Source organism: Balaenoptera borealis (assembly GCF_965194805.1).
Source record: "Balaenoptera borealis genome assembly, chromosome: 7".
Classification (NCBI taxonomy): domain Eukaryota; kingdom Metazoa; phylum Chordata; class Mammalia; order Artiodactyla; family Balaenopteridae; genus Balaenoptera; species Balaenoptera borealis.
The window spans coordinates 122,322,314-122,342,140 of NC_138864.1; the positions used below are offsets into that span (position 1 = coordinate 122,322,314).

Here is a 19,827-nt window from a genome sequence, read left to right on the forward strand (position 1 = left end):
CCACTTCATTTAGTTCTTCTGGGATTTTGTCTTGTTTGTTTGTTTAGAACATATCCCTCTGTCTCCTCACTTTTCCTAATTCTCTGTGTTTATTTCTGTGTATAAGATAGGTCAGTTACATTTCCCTATCTTGGAGAAGTGTTCTTCTGTAGGAGACATCCTGTGGGTCCCAGCAGCAAACTCCCCTTTGGTCACCGTAGCTATATGCTCTATGGATGCCCTCTGTGTGAGCTGCATGGGACCTTCTGTTGTGGAGGAGCTGACTATTGTGGGCATGCTGGCATGCAGAGCTGGCCCTCAGCCCAGTTGGCTGCCAGGCCCTGCTTTGTGTGGTGCCTTCTTGCCTGCTGGTGGTTAGGGCTGAGTCCCAGGGCAGTTGGCTGTGCAGTCCAGGGGCTCCCAGGGCCAGTGCCAGCCTACTAGTGGGCAAGGATGAGTCCCAGGTGGCTGCTTGCAGGGCCTGGGGGGACCCCAGACTGGTGTTGGCTTTTTGGTAGAGAGGTCCATGTCCAGGGCAGCTAGCTGCTGGGTCTGGGAGGACCTGTGGCTGGTGCCATCCCACTGGTGGGAAGGTAAGCCCCAGCACTAATAGGCTAGAGGGAAGACTCCAAAATGGCTCTTGCGAGCACTAATGTCCTCGTGGTAGAACAAGCTCCCCGAAATGGCTGCTGCCAGCCTCTGTATCCCCAGAAGGAGTCCCAATTGTTTCTTACCTTTCTAAAAGGCTCTCCAAAATCAGCAAGTAGGTCTGGCCTAGGCTTCTTTCAAAATACTCCCTCTGCTCTGGCTTGAGAGGGTATGAGATTTTACATGTATCCTTTAATAGCAGAGTCTCTGTTTCCTACAGCCCTCCAGCTCTCCTGTACACAAGCCACAGTGACTTTCAGAGCCAGCTGTTCTGGGAGCTCATCTTCCCAGTGCAGGACGCCCAGGTTGGGGAGCCCAGTGTGGGGCCTGGACTCCTTGCTCCTTGGGGAGAACCTCTGCAATTGTGATTTTCTCCCATTTGTGGGTTGTCTACCCAGGAGTGTGGTCTTGACTATACACTGTTTCCACTCCTTCTACCTGTCTTGTGGTTCCTTCTTTGTATCTTTACTTGTGGAAACTTTTTTCTGCTGGTCTTCAGGTTGTTCTCATAGATAGTTGCTCTGTAAATAGTTGTAATTTTGGTGTGCCTGAGGGAGGAGGTGAGTTCAGGATCTTCCTATCTGTCATCTCGGCTATACCCATCTGGCCTACTTTTTCTGAGTACTTGCTATGGAAAAAGTACAGTCTACTTTTTCTGAAGTAGCATAATGTCTGGGGATGGCCATTAGGAGACAGAAAGGGTCCAGAGGAAAGATACAAAAATTTATAGGTAATTTGAACATATTGTTTGAACCAAAAATTACACAAAATATCCCAAAAAGTTTAGAAATGGTCCTTGAGATGATTTGATGCTATAAAGTATTGGCATTTCCAGGAGATTACAGCGGCCAATGGTGACAATTGAATAGAATTTTACTTTTAGGCATGTCCTGGTAAACCATAGATATTTGGTTTTTGCTGAATGAGATGCAGTTTCTATTATAAGGTAGTTTGGGAATTTGCCATTTATCCTTATTCCCATCCCCAGACCCCAGCACCTACTAATCTACTTTCTATCTTTATATATTCGCCTTTTCTGGACATTTCATATAAATGGAGTTATGGCATATGTGGTCTTCTGTGTCTGACTTCTTTCACTTAGCATCATGTTTTTGAGGTTTATTCATTTTGTGTTGTATGTATCCACATTTAATTTCTTTTACTGATGAACAATGTTCTATTGTGTGGATATACTACATTTTGATTATCCTTTTACTGGTTGATGGACATTTGGGTTGTTTCCACTTTGGGGCTTTTGTGAATAAAGCTTCTGTAATCATCTACCTAAAAGTCTTTGTGTGGACATATGCTTTCTCTTGGGTAGATATCCAGGAATGGAATTTTGGGTCATACGGTAAATCTATGTTTAACTTTTTAGAAACTATCAAACTACTTTCCAAAGGGATTGCACCACTTTGCAATCCCATGAGAGATGTATGATGATTCCAGTTTCTCCAAATCCTTGTCAACACTTATTATCTGTCTTTTCTATTATTCTGATAGGAGTAAGGTGGCGTCTCAGTAGATTTTTAATTGCATGTCTCTAATGACTAATGATATTAAGCATCTTCTCATGTGTTTATTCCCCATTTCTATGTCTCTTTGACATCTTCTGTAGCTAAATCTTTGACTTCCTGTATTCTTCCAGAAATTTCTACCTTGGTGATTCTGTGATGGAAATACATGAATGTTCACTGACTGTAATTCTATTTGTTTGTTTGTTTTAAGTAAACAAGTACTTCTAAAACTTCACAAAGCAGAAGAAATTCTTCTCTGCTGGAATTATAGAACATACTCATAGTGTGGTAACTTTTATAACATCTGGTAGAAAAACAAGCTTATAATTGTAAGCTTGGACTGTTTATTTTCGTCTAAGGATTTGTTTTTTTTACTGAGCTAAGGGCAAGACCAGCGTGCCTAGAGGCTTGTTTGCTTTCTCAGCAGGATAAGAAAAGAAGGCAAGGGAAGAGCAGCAAAGTAAGACAGAGTTCCTCAGAACAATAGTACTGACGCAAAATAACTGTAATGCCAGGTTAGAGAAGCAAACTCTGTAGAATCAAGTTTTCCTTTAATAACAACACTGATAGAAAGATTATGCAAGAGTCTGAGTTCAGGGCCTATTTGAAATGGATGATAGAATTTTTCTAATGTACCAGCCTAGCAATAGATGTAATTAGATTATGCTAACATGATAAATAGTTACTGAATATCTCCCTAAATTAGATTGACCTCGATCATTAAAGATATAACTTTCAATGAAGGCTTGTTTTGCTTGCTAAGTAATTTTCACACAGGTGCTAAGATAGAAGTCTTATAGGTGTTTGGAAGGGTGCCTCTTCAGGTCTCAGGTTATTTTCTATTCATCCACACATCATTTTTTGAAAGTGGGTTATGCTGTAGGATCACACAAGAAACTTCATGCTAGCCAAACCACTTTATTGCCACCCATGAATTTGTTTCCACAACCAGTTTGTTTCCAGGGGAGTTGACTGTTCAGTGAGTTCCACAAACAGTTGTTTGTGACTTTAAAATCCCTGGCCCTATTTATATCCCTGATCAAAAGTGATCGAGAAGGTAACTTTGTATTTTGTTTTCTCAGCTGCTAATTATTTTCTCCTCTTTTCTTGGTTTGGTTAAGGAATATCTGAGGGTTATCACTACAGTCGTCCCTCATCTAAGTTTTTGCTGTATGTGGTTTCAGTTACCCTTGGTCAACCGTGATCTGAAAATATTAAATGGAAAGTTTCAGAAATAAACAATTCATTCGTTTAAAATTGCAGCGCTTTTGTTCATTTTACTTAATAATGACCCCAAAGCACAAGAGCAGTGATGCTGGCAATTCAGCTATGCCAAAGAGAAGCCGTAAAACGCTGCTTTCAAGTGAAAAGGTGGCGGCTTAATACGGAAAGAAAACCATATGCTGACGTTGCTAAGGTTCATGGTGAGAACGAATGTTCTGCCCATGAAACTGTGAAGAAGGAAAAAGAAATTCGTGGTAGTTTTGCTGTCATACCTCAAACTGCAAAAGTTACAACACAGTGCTTAGTTAGGATGCAAAAGGCATTAAATTTGTATGATAAGATATTGTGTGTGTGTGAAAGAGGCCACATTCACATCTTTATAACAGTATATTGTTATAATTGTTGTATTTTATCATTAGTTGTTATTAATCTCTTACTGTGCCTAATTTATAAATTAAATTTTATCACAGATATATACAGTACATATAGGAAAAAGCATAGTATATATAGGGTTCAGTACTATTTGTGATTTCAGGCATCCACTGGGGGTCTTGTAACGTATCCCCCGAGGCTGAGGGGGACTTCTGTATTAGCTGAACTGGAACCTTTTGTAAACTTCGATATACCATTAAAAACAGTGGTTAGCTTGGGGATGGGGTGGTTCTAGACCACTTTTACTTAGTGTGCTGATGGCGTAGGGGGTGCCTGTGAGTATAACATTACAGATACCTTTGAACTTACTAATCACAAATAATTTTCTCAATGTTTCAGGATAGCTAAGTGTATCTAAAAAGGTACATTTTCACCTCATCTGTAAATGAAAATTAAAAGAAAAAGGCTTTTAATTGACATAGTTGTTTTTTGGTTTTCTTCTGTTTTGTTTCTCCCCTCTTTTTTGTGGAAAATCCTAGATTGGGATCCAGATAATCTAGATTTGAATCCAGACTCTGTAGTTATGAGCTGGTGACCTTGGTCAAGATAAATTCTCTGATTCTCATCAGTAAAATGGGGATAATGATGCCTCTACGGAAGAACTGATTTCAGATTAGATGTTGTATACAAGAAATAGTCTAATATACATAGGTATTCAATGATAGATGCCGTATTGTTATTATTGTTTTCTATGAATTAGAGCAGTGTTCTTCATATTTTTTGATACCTTATTTAAAAATTTTTTGAGCACATATTTACAAATAAGTATAAAAGTAAGATACAGGTTCTAGTGAATTAACATTTTATGTTCAATATAAAAAAAATAAAGTTTTAAAAAATGATATAAAGTTGTCATTAATAATATCTAAAATATTAATAGAAATTAATCATTTTTCCTTTAATTGTTTTAGTAACTGTGATGTGATTAAATACATATTATTTTAAATAATCTTGGATTACCAATTTGAAGATCTGCCTCTCTGTGTTTTTCATTTTGATACTTGACTTTATTGGCTATCATAGTTGAAAAATATTACCTAAAGGTACATATAACAAACTAGATAAAGGTATATTGCTAAGTGCACCTACTGAATCTTGATGTTAATTTTTCAGTTTCATTGACCAGTAATGCAAAGGTTTTGATAAAATGTAGTAAATTTCTGTCATCTCTGAATAAGTTTTATTTGCAAAGTAACTGAATAATGACCCATTTCAGTATTATAAAATAAGTCCAAAACCCACTGGAACTCTACATTTACAAGATTATTACAAATATTTTAAAATTATGTTTTCAAGTTGTGGAAGTGTGTAGATGTGTAAATTCTTATGAGGTTATGCACATATAAATTTTGGCAATAAGATTACATAGTGATTGGAATATTTCCGAACATTTGTTTCCAAAATACTCTTATAGTAACACAAGATTTGTTATAAAGTAGTCACTTTCTCATTCACTGTAAACGAACCAACAATACCAAGTATCAGGTAAGGATGTTGAGCATCCTGACACATGACTGCAGGCCACATGGTGCAACGCCCATCAGAAAGTTAATTATTAATAAGGTTTAAGTTACTTCCCGCTGCTAGAGTAAACAAATGTTGGCTTAAATGCGTTTTTCCCCACCTCAGAGATATTCTCATGCCCCTTCCCTAACCCTACACTCGACTGTGGGGATAAGTTGCACATTAGGCCACCATAATTGTCAGTGGGATATTTGCTCAATAAATTCCCAAAGTAAAAATGGACACTGATGATTTGGAGCAAGAGTTGGCAAGCATTTTCTATAAAGGGCCAGATAATAAATAGTTCAGGCTTTGAGGGCCATATGGTCTCTATTATAACTACTCAGCTCTGCCAGTGTAGCCTGGAAGCACCATAGACAATATTGTAAAAAAAAGTTAAATTAAAAAGTGACTTTATTTCAGTAAAACTTTATTTACGGACACTGACTTTGAATTTTATGTAATTTTCACATGGCACAGAATATTATTCTGCTTTTGATTTCTTTTCAACCATTTAAAATTTTAAAAAATAGGACTTCCCTGGTGGTCCAGTGGCTAAGGCTCCACGCTCCCAATGCAGGGGGCCCGGGTTCCATCCCTGGTCAGGGAACTAGATCCCACATGCCGCAACTAAGAGTATGCATGCCGCAACTACAGATACCGCATGCTGCAACTAGGACCTGGCACAGCCAAATAAATAAATATTAAAAAAAAAAAAAAAGCTTATGGGCCATCACAGAAAAAGCGACAAGATGAATGGTTCTCAGGACTTAGCTCACAAATCCCTGATCTAGAGTCAGTTAATTCTAAGTGATAATGAACTTGTAGAGAATCTCGGCCTGAAGTTCCACAAGAATGCACATTATTCTACTAAGTTGTCAAATCACAGTATATTATTAAGGGTGCTTTCATTTATTTCCCTTTAAGAAACATTAAATATCAAATTTAATAGCAAAGACTTTCTTCCCTCTCTAACATGATTTTAACTGATAGAAGTTCTAATATAAGGAGTTGGGTTTATAAATGATTTGAGGCTGGATCACCAGTAGCTGCAATGTCAGTGAGAATCACAGTGCTTTTCTGCATGATCTTAGTTCTCATTTGATTAAAAAAAAATTTTTTTTGGACTTCCCTGGCGGTCCAGTTGTTAAGACTCCGCACTTCCACTGCAGCGGGTGAGGGTTCGATCCCTGGTCGGGGAACTAAGGATCCCACATGCCATGTGGCAGCAGCCCAAAAAAAAAAATTTTTTTTTAAACTTTATCTTGGAAACTCATTGAAATAACTAAGGCAGTGGAAAATACACTTGTTTGCGGTCCACTGGCTAAATTCTGTGACTCCTTCCTGGGTTTCTGTGGGTCCTGACACATGAAGGAGCATATGTTCAGTGACTTTCTAGAAGGTCAGAGGAGCAAGTAACTGCTCCTAATAGCATAGCATTTTAGAGACAGGCTTCCAAGTTGGTTATCCTCAATTCCCTGCAAGAGATGCAAATGACAGATCTTTAACCTGATTATTGAACTCTCTCCCTCATTCTTCTTTTTTTTTTAAATTAATTTTTATTGGAGTATATCTGCTTTACAATATTGTGTTAGTTTCTACTGTACAGCAAAATGAGTCAGCCATACATATACAAATATCCCCTCCCTTTTGGACTTCCTTCCCATTCAGGTCACCACAGTGCATTAAGCAGAGTTCCCTGTGCTATACAGTATGTTCTCATTAGTTATCCATTTTATACATAGTATCCAAAGTGTATATGCGTCAATCCCAATCTCCCAATTCCTCCCAGCGCCGCCCCCCCCCCAACTTTTCTCTCATTCTTCTATCATCCAAAATCAGTTTTCTTTCCTGTGATCAGTTGTACATACAATTTCAAAATTCTCATTTACATTCAGGCTGAACAGTGCAGAAAATCATGCAAAAAGATAAATTTGTGGAATGACCTTACACTGATTTGTGCCTCCCAGTCATCTAGCCCCAAATGAGGGAATCTCTCGGCCACAGCAGCACAAAAGGAGGATGAGGGGATAGGAATTTCCTATTAAGGTGAAATCTGTGCTGCATGGTAGCTCACCTTGGTTCCATCCCTAAGAACATCTCCTGTATTTCTATGCTTCATCCTAGAATCAATACTTTACAACTAGCCTTGCCCTCTTCCTCTATTTAGAGTGGGTATGGGGTTGAGTTAGGAGACCTGAAACAAGATAGATATAGAATAAACAAGAGAACAAATCTAAGAGAAAAGCCAAATTGGGCTGGCATCTCAACTCCACTCCTCATTATCGATGGAAACAGACACTTAGTGAGCACCTGCTCTGTGTTGGAAACTTTGCATAAACTCTTTCAGCTGTTAAAATAAACAAGAAGAGATGAAGGACCTACAAGTATCTCTTATTTAGCTGATGCACAGCAGGGAAGAAAGCCTCTGAAGCAACTGCTTCAAAGCAATTAAGGAGACAAGGGGGTTTTTTAATAGGGTTTTGTTTCTAATTTTATGCAAGAGATCAGGTTGGCTTTGTTGAACTTTCGATTCCGTGACAACAGCAAACTCTGCGTGCATGCTCAGCATTTGGTGTGTGTACTTCAAGCAACGTGGTAGTCTACACTCAACCTGAAATAGCATTCTGTGTATCGGTTGTGACTCTCTGGAAATCAGGCTGTCCGTTTTGTTTTCCAGAAGGCAAAGCGGTCACAGTTGCTTCTGAGCCATGAGCTGTGAAACCACCCAATGGAAGAGAGGGAACAACTCTAACTGTGGTTCTACTTAGTGCACCTCTGAGCATTTATTGGAATGTGGTCAATTGTTAGACAACTTAAACAATGATCAAAAAGACATGTTTCTAACTTAGCCTCCTCATGCTTTTCTCTTTCCCTGTGATTCAGGAGGAAGGACGCTGGCTTCTTAACCTACAAAGATCACCTGCCAGTAAGCCAGGTGGTGGTTGGAGATACTGACCGGCAAGGCTCGGAAGCCAAACTGAGTGTGGGTCCCCTGCGCTGCCAAGGAGACAGTAAGTGTGCCCGTAGCTGGGGCTGGCACCTCCTTACCAATTTTAAATAGTGTTTCCCAGCAAACGCGAGGTTGGCAGAAAACAGATTGCTGTTCGGTATAAACAGAGCCAACTGGAGGGCTAGGCAGACCTTAACACACAGAGGAGGGCAGCAAGCTGTAAGTCTTCAGTACGGGAGGCTAGATACGGGCATAAAATGTGGCTATCCATCTTTCTTGTATATTCGTATGTAGCAAATGTGACTACCTAAGTTTATGGTGATAAAGTAGCAATGCTAACAGCATAAAAGCAGCACTCAACAGCTGTGCTTCCAGAGTGCTGCTGTTAATGCCATTAGCATGACTATTTATATCACCCCAAACTGAGTTTACGGTGATAAAAATAGTAGCATTAGGGCTTAATGTATCATTGTAAACTTGGATTATCGTCATATAAAGTTTGACATTAGTGCTATCAAATTTCACCATCATCAGAGCTTGATGGTCCCTTGTAAGCCAAAGAGTGTTTCTGTAACTACATCTTGCTTTCAAGATTCGGCACCACAGAGAGGAATTTGGGGCTGTTGGCAGTCAGGGAGTTAGCCTGATGATCCCACCTAATTAAGGGTACCATTAGGATTTTATGTTGTTTGATACCCTTCAGTGTGCTTTATGCGTAGTCGGAGGGAACCGGTGACAGGCTGCTATGGGGATTCTGCAGTGAGCATCCTGGGTGTCATTTCCCCTCTTCGCGTCTGCACACATGATTTGGGCAGCCCTTCCAGGAGTATGCTTTTGTGATTGTGCACTAGGCATCAGGAGACTAGATTCTGTTCCCTGAGTAGCTGACTTGTCAAAAGACCTCAGGCAAACCCCTCCTTTTTCTCCGCTGTGGTGCTCAGAATACCACCTGCGTCCCAACTCCTCCTGGGGAGGCCATAAAGATTTTAGTGCCTAGATCTGGATTCCTCCTAGCAAAGCCTTCTGTCAGACGGAATGTTATTACCGCTTCCATAAATCAAGGGAGAATTAGACCTACTCAATGTAATAAATTATTGCATCCACTCAAAGAGGTGTCCTAAGGAATGTAATGATGCATGCTCAGCTGTTTACTACTTAGTACATCGAGGCTGTCAGCAATTAAACCACGCAGTGTTCCTGATACAAAAGAGAGATGGCGTTTGTACTGATTTTTCCCTTCTTAACACAGAGAGAATGAAAATGCTATCCTTAAAATGAAACTGGTCAAAAGAGCTTTGTCATGCATTTATTAAACAATAATACTTCGTATGTCTAGCTTAGTAGAACTGTGCAATAGGAAACTTTGTTTCAACTGCTTAAGAAAAGATATTGACATAAAATAATAATATATATGCCTTTTTAAACACATATTTTGAGAGATGGACTATAGTGTCACTCTCAAAATAGGCAGGTTCTCATGGGTTATCTAGTGAAAATCAGTTTCATTATGTCATAATTACTCATTAATATATAAAGGTAAAGTATTTCTCACTTATCAATTCTAATTCTAAAGTTAGCCTTAAATTAGAGAAAGGGTTCCCATTAAGTAATGGATTAAGTCAATATAGTTATACAATCCCACTTCTGCAAATTTTTTTTACCACTCTTAAAGAGTCCAGTTACTTTAAATAGTATATGTGGGAGTGTATTAACAGTTTATAGCTAATATTAGCATGTTTTCTCTTAATAAATCAGTCCTCAGGAAGAATTTATTATGTGTCTGCTATTTGTCTAGCACTTTACTAGGTACTCTGGTGAGTTAAAAAAAGAATTTCAAACCATGTTTTGAGAAATGCACACTAAAAAGTATTGGAAAACATAAAATGTTTTATAATTTAATAGACTTGTGGTCTAAAATTATTGCAACTGGTGCTCAAGAAGGGAGTGATAGTATATTTTAGGCAGACTTTATATTTAAATAGAGAAAATAGGAGAAGTATGGTGGTCAGTGTTCATTTGCATTTCTTTCCCAAGGCTGTTGCTCTTAGAGACATTCTTAGGACCAACTGATAGACAAAGAGCTATCCTGTTCATTGACACTGCATGGCCTCAGGATTCTTGTAGTACTGCAGCTTCATCAAGACTTTATCTGTATTTTACCTGATACTTCATGAAAATAAAAGCACAGTCAATTTTTAATTGCAATTATGTGGAATACTTTTGTGTCCGAGAGAGAGAGATCTTCGTTTTTTTGTAGGCAACCGGCCATGTTATATACCTCGTACCTGAATTGCCAGGTAGCAGTTAGCGGTTTTGATGCTCACCTTCCTTTTAAGAATGTTCTAACGTGGACACAGTAATGATAAAGTGTCTACCTCATAGCATTTTCCAGATTTTACACATGTATGGTGTCCTTGGATACAGCCCCCTGCGAGGTAGGTAAGGTAAATATTAGCCTTTCTGTTTTACAGATGAACAAAATATTTCTTTTAAAATGTCATCTACGCAACAAATTTCTGTGCCCCCTTTTGCTGCTTCTGGGAGGCTCCCAGAGGAAAGACAGAGCAGAGAACATAAACAGCTTTCTCTGCACAAGGTCAGGCTTGTTTCCCCGACTCCATTCTCATCCCTGAGTCAATGGCAGAAATTAAATTGTTTTAAAAGTATTTGATCTGGGTCTCTCCCCACCCACGTCCAGTTACCAACACAGCATGAATGTTGGGGGGATTAGATTCCAATTTGTATGAGTTAAAAAGTGGTATCATGCATCTATCCTGTTGTTTTCAGAGATTAACTTTGTGTCATTTACTGAAGTCTGTGCAAAGGTACAGTTTAAAAAAACCAAATCCACTGTCGAGAAATGTCTTTCTCTATTTGAGGAGTTGAATGATGACAGCTCCCGGAAGCTGTCTCTTGAATTAGGTCTGCTTCTACCTCCCAGTCTTAGAGAATGAAACAATTTTTGTGGGCTCTGACCAACGGTTTCGGCAGTTTCAGTTGATTTCATCATGCCTGCTGAGTTTCATTTTTACTTTGATTCACCTGAACTCATAGACCCATATAATCAAAATGCTAAGAAAATCAGTGAGTTCCAGACCTGCTGCATTTCCCATATAGCACTGTAAAATGCTTATGCCCTTATACTTTTGGGGTTTTTTTTTTCAAACACGTTCAAATGGAAGCCTCAAATCTAAATGAAACTGAAAGTGTGACTGAGGATGGATGGTTAGCTAAGATAAAAAGTGAGGTAAGATTACAAATTACCCCCTTAAACCATGCCTACTCGCCTAGGAAGAAACAAGAGAGCTATTTAGAGGACCGAAACGGTTGACAGAGTAGAAATTGTTTTCAAATTTAAAAATATAATTGTTCTTGGACGGAGTTGCTAAACTTCTATGGAATTAGTTCAAAAACAAACTATTTCGGGTTTTGGAGGTAAGAGTCTTTTTTGTACTATATATAGTGACTATAATTAATTGTAGAAAGTATTTGCTAGATAATTGGTTTATTCTCCACCATATAAGGTAAAGATTTCCCAGATTTCCTCTAGGGATACAGAGACTTTAAACAATTAATTAGGAGCAAGTTTTCTACAAAGGCAAGTGTTTTTAATACACTTGGGTAGAAACAATCAGGAAAACGTGTTACTCAAGGACAGCTGAGTCCGTGCCTGAAACCCGCCCTGGCTGTCAGCACAGCAGGCCAAGCACTGGAGTTATGGTGGGCATTTAAGATGTAAATTCAGGTTCTTAGAGCTACGGAGGTGACTCTGAGAGGCCAAGAAGAAAAGGCAAGGCAGACCACATCCAACAGGAACACTCAGAGGACAGAGACAAAGCTGAGAGTGAAAGAAATAATGATGATGGAGTTTTATCCAAATGACTGTGGACATTTGTTCTTTGGGAATGCAATCATATGTGCCCGAGATATATAAAGGCCACCCTGTCTTTACTGTAAGACTTTTACAAACCAAGGCCATCACCAGCCATTCCCTTACCAAGGAAGGCAAGGCAATGACTTATCTACATGTTGTTTCTCCCAGGATAAGACAGTTTCACTGGGGGCTCAAATGAGTATCATTCCCCATAGGATGGACCCAGGGGCACACACAGGCCACACCATCTCCCTGTGTGAGACACACTCAGTGCCGCCCAAGAGGACTAGACAAGGAGAGAGGGGCAGCTGCTCATCTGGGCTCAGGAAGCGGTTTTGATTGTGCAGAGGAAGCCGCTCCCTGGGCTCCAGAGAAGAGTAGACAGTTTGCTTATCCCCCTTTTCTTTGCTGCTTCAGGCTTGGAAGAGACGAGAAAGGGAAAGGGCCCAGCATGCAGGCTGTAAGCCATGCGCTTTATATTCATCTTCTCTCTTGATTCTCCCAACATCCTGTATGCGGTGATATCTTTGTATTTTGTACCAATGAGAAAACAGAATCAGACTTATTAGATGGTTTGCCAATGAGTTTCAGAGCTGGGGCCAGAAGATCGGTGTGGTTCCAGAGCAGATGCTCCACGTTCTTTTCGTTTCCCCATTTCTTCCCATGAAATGTAGATGTATGTACTTGTGTCAGGTACAGCTAAAAGCAAGAACAAAGAATCACAACATTCTAGCGGTGGAAGGCTTAGAGATCAGACAGTACAAACCTCTCATTTTACAGACGAGGGAACTTGGGTATGGGGAGGTTAAGTGACCGACCCAGGGGCTCCCAGTTGGTTTATGGCAGAGCACAGGGAGAGAGAGTTTGACACGAGCCTTCATCTTTAGTAATTCCCTGTGGCCAAGATGAATGTTGAGATCCGAAGGAGCTTTGACCTGGAACTCTGACCCTGGGTCCCTGCCCATCAACAGCCAAGCAGAGCAATAAAGTGGTGCTGAGCTCTTAATCTTGCCCCGCTGTGGGATCAACTGTCTGGAAACCCTGATAGAAAACTCACAACCATAGGGATGAGGGGTCAATGACAGAAAGTTAGTGACTTCTTTATTTTGTGTGTTTTGTTTTTACTTCTAGTTCTAGGCATTTTTTTTGGCTGATAGTAGCCAACAGGGAAAAAACAAATAAAAACCACCCACAGTTATGTGTAGAAACCATTAACTTCTATTTTTTTCTTAATGCTCCAGCCTCTGTTGCTATTGCCATAGGCTACTACCGACCGAGAAGCCAGAGAGTCTCTTAAGAACAAGCAGAAATAGTGAAATTTTCAGGATCAAAACCTAGGCTGATTCCCATTAAAGGATTGAGCCCTCTGGGCACATCTAAGGGCAGCTCCAGTGACACAGGCAGCAGAGGCAGAAAGAAGGAAGCCTTCCCTTTGGTCTTCCAGACTCCAGAGTGACTTTAAATGGTTAGAAGTGGACAGCGCCCCTGAGAAGAATCAGCTCTTTAATATTATTTGGCCACTCAAAGTTAGCTGCAAACTCACTGTAGAAGTGGGAAGTAAAATTAGTTACAGTTGGGGGGTAGTATTTCTATTTTACAATAGATGTGGTATTTGTATGCATGTGGCTGACTTTCCCCCTATCCTTTCAAATACTGCTTGTATTTAGAGGAATCATCACATCCCACAGAGGAGATCTGCCTGGCTGAGTGAGTCTTGCTTCCTTGGTGTCCGCTCCCTGGGTGCCCATCCTTTCCCTGAACTTGTCACAGGATCCCAGGTACAGGAGGGACTTTGTTCTGTAAATTGAATCCCCACCATTGGGTTCCTCTGCTGAATTTTCCAAGTGATCTCTCCAAACTTTTGCAGAAGAGAGTTAAGCTTGCTCCTTTGGTTCTAAGAATTTCTGGTGTGGAACATGTTTGGAATCAAGAAAAATGCTAGGTGAAACAGTTTCTTACCTTTCCAGGATCTGCTTCTAGGATCTAATTCAACTTAGGAGCCTTTACTGAGAAAAATGGGGCATGGCTCCCATCCTGGATCAGTTTATATTATATCAAGGGTGAAAATTCTGACAAAGTGGAAATTTGGATGGAAGCTTGGATTCTTAGTGGGAGTTTGAAAAAAGTATGGAGGTCTTGAGGAGCAGTGCTTTACAAACTTTAATGTGCTCAGAAATCACCTGGGGATCTTGGTAAAATGCAGATTCTGATTCAGGAAGTCTGGGCCAGGACTCGAGATGCTACTGCTGCTGCCACTGGCCAGTGGACCACACTCTGAGTAGCAACGTTATAGAGCAGCACTTTGAATAGCATAGACTTTGGAATCACACACATCTGGCTCCAAATCCCAACTCCCTCCCTCGCCAGCCATGTGCCTTTGAACCAGTTCCTTAACCTCCCTGGTCTTCCACTTCCTGCTCACAACCTTCTCTCAGCTGCAGATGAGAATAATCATAACTGCATCGCTGCAGTGGTTCTTTTAAACTCCAATTCCCCGCAGCCTTGCACAGTCAGTGCTCTCTGGTTGTTATCACCACCATTATTACTACCTTCGTTCATTATGGCAAGAGTGACAGGCTTGATATCAGAAAAGTTCTGCCCACCTCCCTGTCCTATATCCCACTGTCTTTACCCTCGACTCCACCTGTTCTTGGAGAAGACCTGCCTTGTCTCATAGCTGAGAGTCGGCACCCAGCCAGTCAGTACCCTCCTTCCTGATTGGGAGGTGGTGGCCACGACCTCTGCTTAGAGCTCAGCTGCATTTGCCGAGCTCCCAGGGTGATGTCTGTCCATGCACACAACCCTCATTTCCTTCTCTCTGGTCTCCTTTGCTGGAAGCAGATGGAAACCACCCCCTTTGCTTGCTACCATCTTTGGAAACTGCCCTTGGAGAACCTGGAGGACCCTAGCAAAATGCACAAAGAGCCCAATAACATACACAGCACTCACCGTTCCCGATGACAACCACAAAAGGAGCCTTTCATCCAAATAGGGAGTCAGCTAACCTTTTCTCTGAAAGACCAGACAGGAGGTATTCTAGGCTTTGGGACCATACAGGCTGTTAGAACCACTCAACCCTGTAGTGTGAAAGCTGTCGTAGACAATATGTAAACAGATGGACGTGGATGGTTACAACAAAATATTACTTAGAGAAACAGGAAACAGACTGGATTTGGCCTGAAGGCCATAGTTTGCTGAACCTCTGACCTAGAGTTTAAAAATTTTTTGGAAAAATGTGTAGGACTTGAAAAATGTATGGAATTATGGCAGAATATTTTGCTGTTTTAATGCAGATTTTAGCTGGTTTTCAAACTCAGTCACAGTAACCTTCCAATTCACCCACTGATGATATTGAGCAAGGATTCGCCTCCCCTTCTGCTACATTCTTGTCTTTCTCCATGCACACTCAGATTTCAGCCTAGATTATACAGTAGCTTCTATATATACACTCAGCATTGATCTGAGGCACTGTGTGAATATAAGGAAGTACAAACTACATTTCTTGCCCTCAAAGAGCCTACAAAAACATTGGCAATCAAGACATAAACACTGCAGACTGAAGTTCACATTCACCACCATAATCGTTTCTCCACTTATTATCCAGAGTGACTTTTCCAAGCGGTGAATCAAATTACAGCACTTTTTGACTTATAACCAGCTGATAGCTTCCCATCACTCTTTAAATGCCAGCCCTTTCCCACATGCTATGAGGCTACCTCGTGTGATCTGCCCCACCCACCGGTCATCCCCAGTTCTTCCATGCCAGCCCCACTGGTCTCATATCTCCAACGTGCTCTGCTTGTTTCCACCTCCAGAACTTTTCCTGGTGGTTTCCTCTGCCTGGAACTTTCTCCCCATTGAGGCTCAGCTGGGCTGCAGGTCTCAGCTTCGATATTAACTCTTCCACGAGAGCTTCCCTGCCCACTCAGCTAACAGTCACCCACATCTCACCACTCCCAATAGAACTGACCACAGTCTAAAATCTCTCTGCAATGCTACGACACGACCCTAACATGAACTGCCCGGAGTCAGCATAGATTTCAGTCCCTAAGAAGACGGCCTTTTCTTTAGACCCCAGCTGCAAGTTTAGAGGGGGTTCCCAAGCCACCTGCTCTTCTGACCAACTGACTACAAATTTGGGGGTTCCCAACATCTCCTCAGGACCAAAAATTTACGAGAATGACTCAGAGAAGTCAGGAAAGCACAATACTTAAGATTACAGTTTTATTATCAAAGATACAAATCAGGACTGGCTGAATGAACCGATGCACAGGGTGAGTTCTGGGAGGGTTTCAAATGTGGAGTCCCTATGTCTTCTCCTCATGGAATGTGGACACATCACCCGCTCAGCCTATCAGTGTGTGTCACTAACCAGGGAAACTCACGTGCACTTAAGATGTCCAGATTTTTTACTGGAGTTTCATTATGTAGGCATGATTCAGTAAGTCATTGGTCACATGGTTGAATTCAATCTCCAGCTTCCCTTCCTTCTCCTCCCTAGAGACAGGGCTGATATATCCTGGTTCAAAGCCCCAACCCCCTAATCCCATGGTTGGTCTTTCGGGCAGGGCCATTCTCCATCTTAAAAAGTACTGTTGATGGGAATGTAAATTGATACAGCCACTATGGAGAACAGTATGGAGGTTCCTTAAAAAACTAAAAATAGAACTACCATTCGACCCAGCAATCCCACTACTGGGCATATACCCTGAGAAAACCATAATTCAAAAAGAGTCATGTACCAAAATGTTCATTGCAGCTCTATTTACAATAGCCAGGACATGGAAGCAACCTAAGTGTCCATCAACAGATGAATGGATAAAGAAGATGTGGCACATATATACAAGGGAATATTACTCAACCATAAAAAGAAATGAAATGGAGTTATTTGTAGTGAGGTGGATGGACCTAGAGTCTGTCATAAAGAGTGAAGTAAGTCAGAAAGAGAAAAACAAATACCGTACGCTAACACATATATATGGAATCTAAGAAAAGAAGAGAAAAAAAAAGGTCATGAAGAACCTAGTGGTAAGACAGGAATAAAGACACAGACCTACTAGAGAATGGACTTGAGGATATGGGGAGGGGGAAGGGTAAGCTGGGACAAAGTGAGAGAGTGGCATGGACATATATACACTACCAAACGTAAAATAGATAGCTAGTGGGAAGCAGCCGCATAGCACAAGGAGATCAGTTCAGTGGTTTGTGACCACCTAGAGGGGTGGGATAGGGAGGGTGGGAGGGAGGGAGACGCAAGAGGGAAGAGATATGGGAGCATATGTATATGTATAACTGATTCACTTTGTTATAAAGCAGAAACTAACACACCATTGTAAAGCAATTATACTCCAATAAAGATGTTAAAAAAAATAAAATTAAATTTAAAAAAAAATAATAAAAGGTATCTAGGGGCCCACCATGAATAACAATGATACTGCTATCATTCAGGAAATCCCAAGGGTCTAGAAGCTCTTAACCAGGAACTTGGGACAAAGGCAGGATAAATTATCCATTGCACAAGCAGCTCTTTTCTCTGTGAATTTGCATTATTTTTGTCCTCACCCCCAACGGTAGGTGGAAACTCAGGCAGAGATCTATACCCTGTACAAAGGCAGTGCCTGCCACATTGAGAAGCTCAAATATGTGTTCGTTAAATGAATATGAATGGTTAAATAACCACAAAAGGTTTAAATAAGTATTTCAGGCTAACAATGGAGGTAGTGCCACGAGGCACTTCATGATAAATTGCAGAAAACTTGCAGAGACAATAATTGCTATAGAGGTCCAAGAGAGGAACTATCACTTGATTTATATGCACAACTATTTTTAACCTCAATAAGGTTTTTGCACATTTATTCATCTTAACTAAATGAAAACTTTTATTCCTTTGTACCTTGAAAATCCCTTGAATCCGATGATTATCTTCAAATTAAGGATTTAAAAAAAAAAAAACTTTTTTGCTAAGTTTCTGTATTTTCTCTGGCATTTCTAAATCAGGATGCACGTGAAGTATTAAATTTATAGAACTCATTGTTTAATCTAAATTAGATTAACCCCCCTGGCCCTTCGGAGATCCAAGCGGACTATTCCACACTTTTGTTTATCTGTGTCTCTAGGTTATTACTGACAAAATTACAATTAGTCAGTACTTCAGACCTATTGTTAGGCTGCTAAGCTGTGAGCTATAAACTACCTCACTCTGATATAATTAAAACTGTGTTCCAGTTCACCTATTTTATGATACCTACTTGGCTTTTCATAAAGCTTCTTTTCACAGTCTGAACTACATGCAGGGCTTGCAAACTCAGGAACTTTACTGAAGAAAACTTTTAATGTAACCTCTTCTTGAAGTTTGCTGATAGTTCCAGAGCAGCAATCTTTACAGTCATCTGGATTAAAAAACAAAACAAAACAAAACCTGTACTAAACTATTGCAAACATTATGTAAGATTGCATTAGTGTCATTAAAATAAATCCTAATTCAAAACTCACCAGGTATACATATATAAAACGGTACGTTTTAATTTGTATACACCTATTGGCATGGTAAACAGCTCCATGGAACTAGATTTATTTTAAAGTCCCAAATTAAAAAGAAAAGGGACATTGCTTCAAGATGGCAGCATAGAAGGACGTGCGCTCACTCCCTCTTGCGAGATCACCAGAATCACAACTGACTGCTGAACAGTCATCAACAGGAAGACACTGGAACTCACCAAAAAAGATACCCCACATCCAAAGACAAAGGAGAAGCTGCAATGAGACTGTAGGAGGGGCGCAATCACAATAAAATCAAATCCCATAACTGCTGGGTGGGTGACTCACAAACTAGAGAACGCTTATACCACAGAAGTCCACCCACTGGAGTGAAGGTTCTGAGCCCCACGTCAGGCTTCCCAACCTGGGGGTCTGGCAACAGGAGGGGGAATTCCTACAGAATCAGACTTTGAAGGCTAGTGACTCACTGCGGGGACAAGGACACTGGCAGCAGAAGTTCTGGGAAGTACTCCTTGGCATGAGCCCTCCCAGAGTCCGCCATTAGCCCCACCAAAGAGCTTGTAGGCTCCAGTGCTGGGTCCCCTCAGGCCAAACAACCAACAGGGAGGGAACCCAGCCCCACTCATCAGCAGACAAGCAGATTAAAGTTTTACTGAGCTCTGCCCACCAGAGCAACACCCAGCTCTACCCACCACCAGTCCTTCCCATCAGGAAGCTTGCACAAGCCTCTTAGATAGCCTCATCCACCAGAGGGCAGAGAGCAGAAGCAAGAAGAACTACATTCCTGCAGCCTGTGGAACGAAAAACACATTCACAGAAAGATACACAAGATGAAAAGGCAGAGAGCTATGTACCAGATGAAGGAACAAGATAAAACCCCAGAAAAACAACTAAATGAAGCGGAGATAGGCAACCTTCCAGAAAAAGAATTCAGAATAATGATAGTGAAGATGATCCAGGACCTCGGAAAAAGAATGGAGGCAAAGATCGAGAAGATGCAAGAAATGTTTAACAAACACCTAGAAGAATTAAAGAACAAACAAACAGAGATGAACAATACAATAACTGAAATAAAAAATACACTAAAAGGAATCAACAGCAGAATAACTGAGGCAGAAGAATGGATAAGTGGCCTGGAAGACAGAATGATGGAATTCACTGCCACAGAACAGAATAAAGAAAAAAGAATGAAAAGAAAT

The 19,827-nt window shown here is 40.7% G+C and overlaps 1 protein-coding gene across 3 annotated transcripts in view; it reads left to right on the forward strand.

The window, feature by feature from the left end:
* The window catches only part of CNTNAP2 (contactin associated protein 2), a 2,074,761-nt gene that overhangs the window by 1,690,002 nt on the left and 364,932 nt on the right, over nt 1-19,827 (forward strand). For all 3 annotated transcript variants that reach the window (XM_082400459.1, XM_082400458.1, XM_082400460.1), the window contains one exon: nt 8,190-8,317. In XM_082400459.1, coding sequence (XP_082256585.1) covers nt 8,190-8,317 — 128 coding nt within the window. The remainder of the gene's footprint in view (nt 1-8,189; nt 8,318-19,827) is intronic.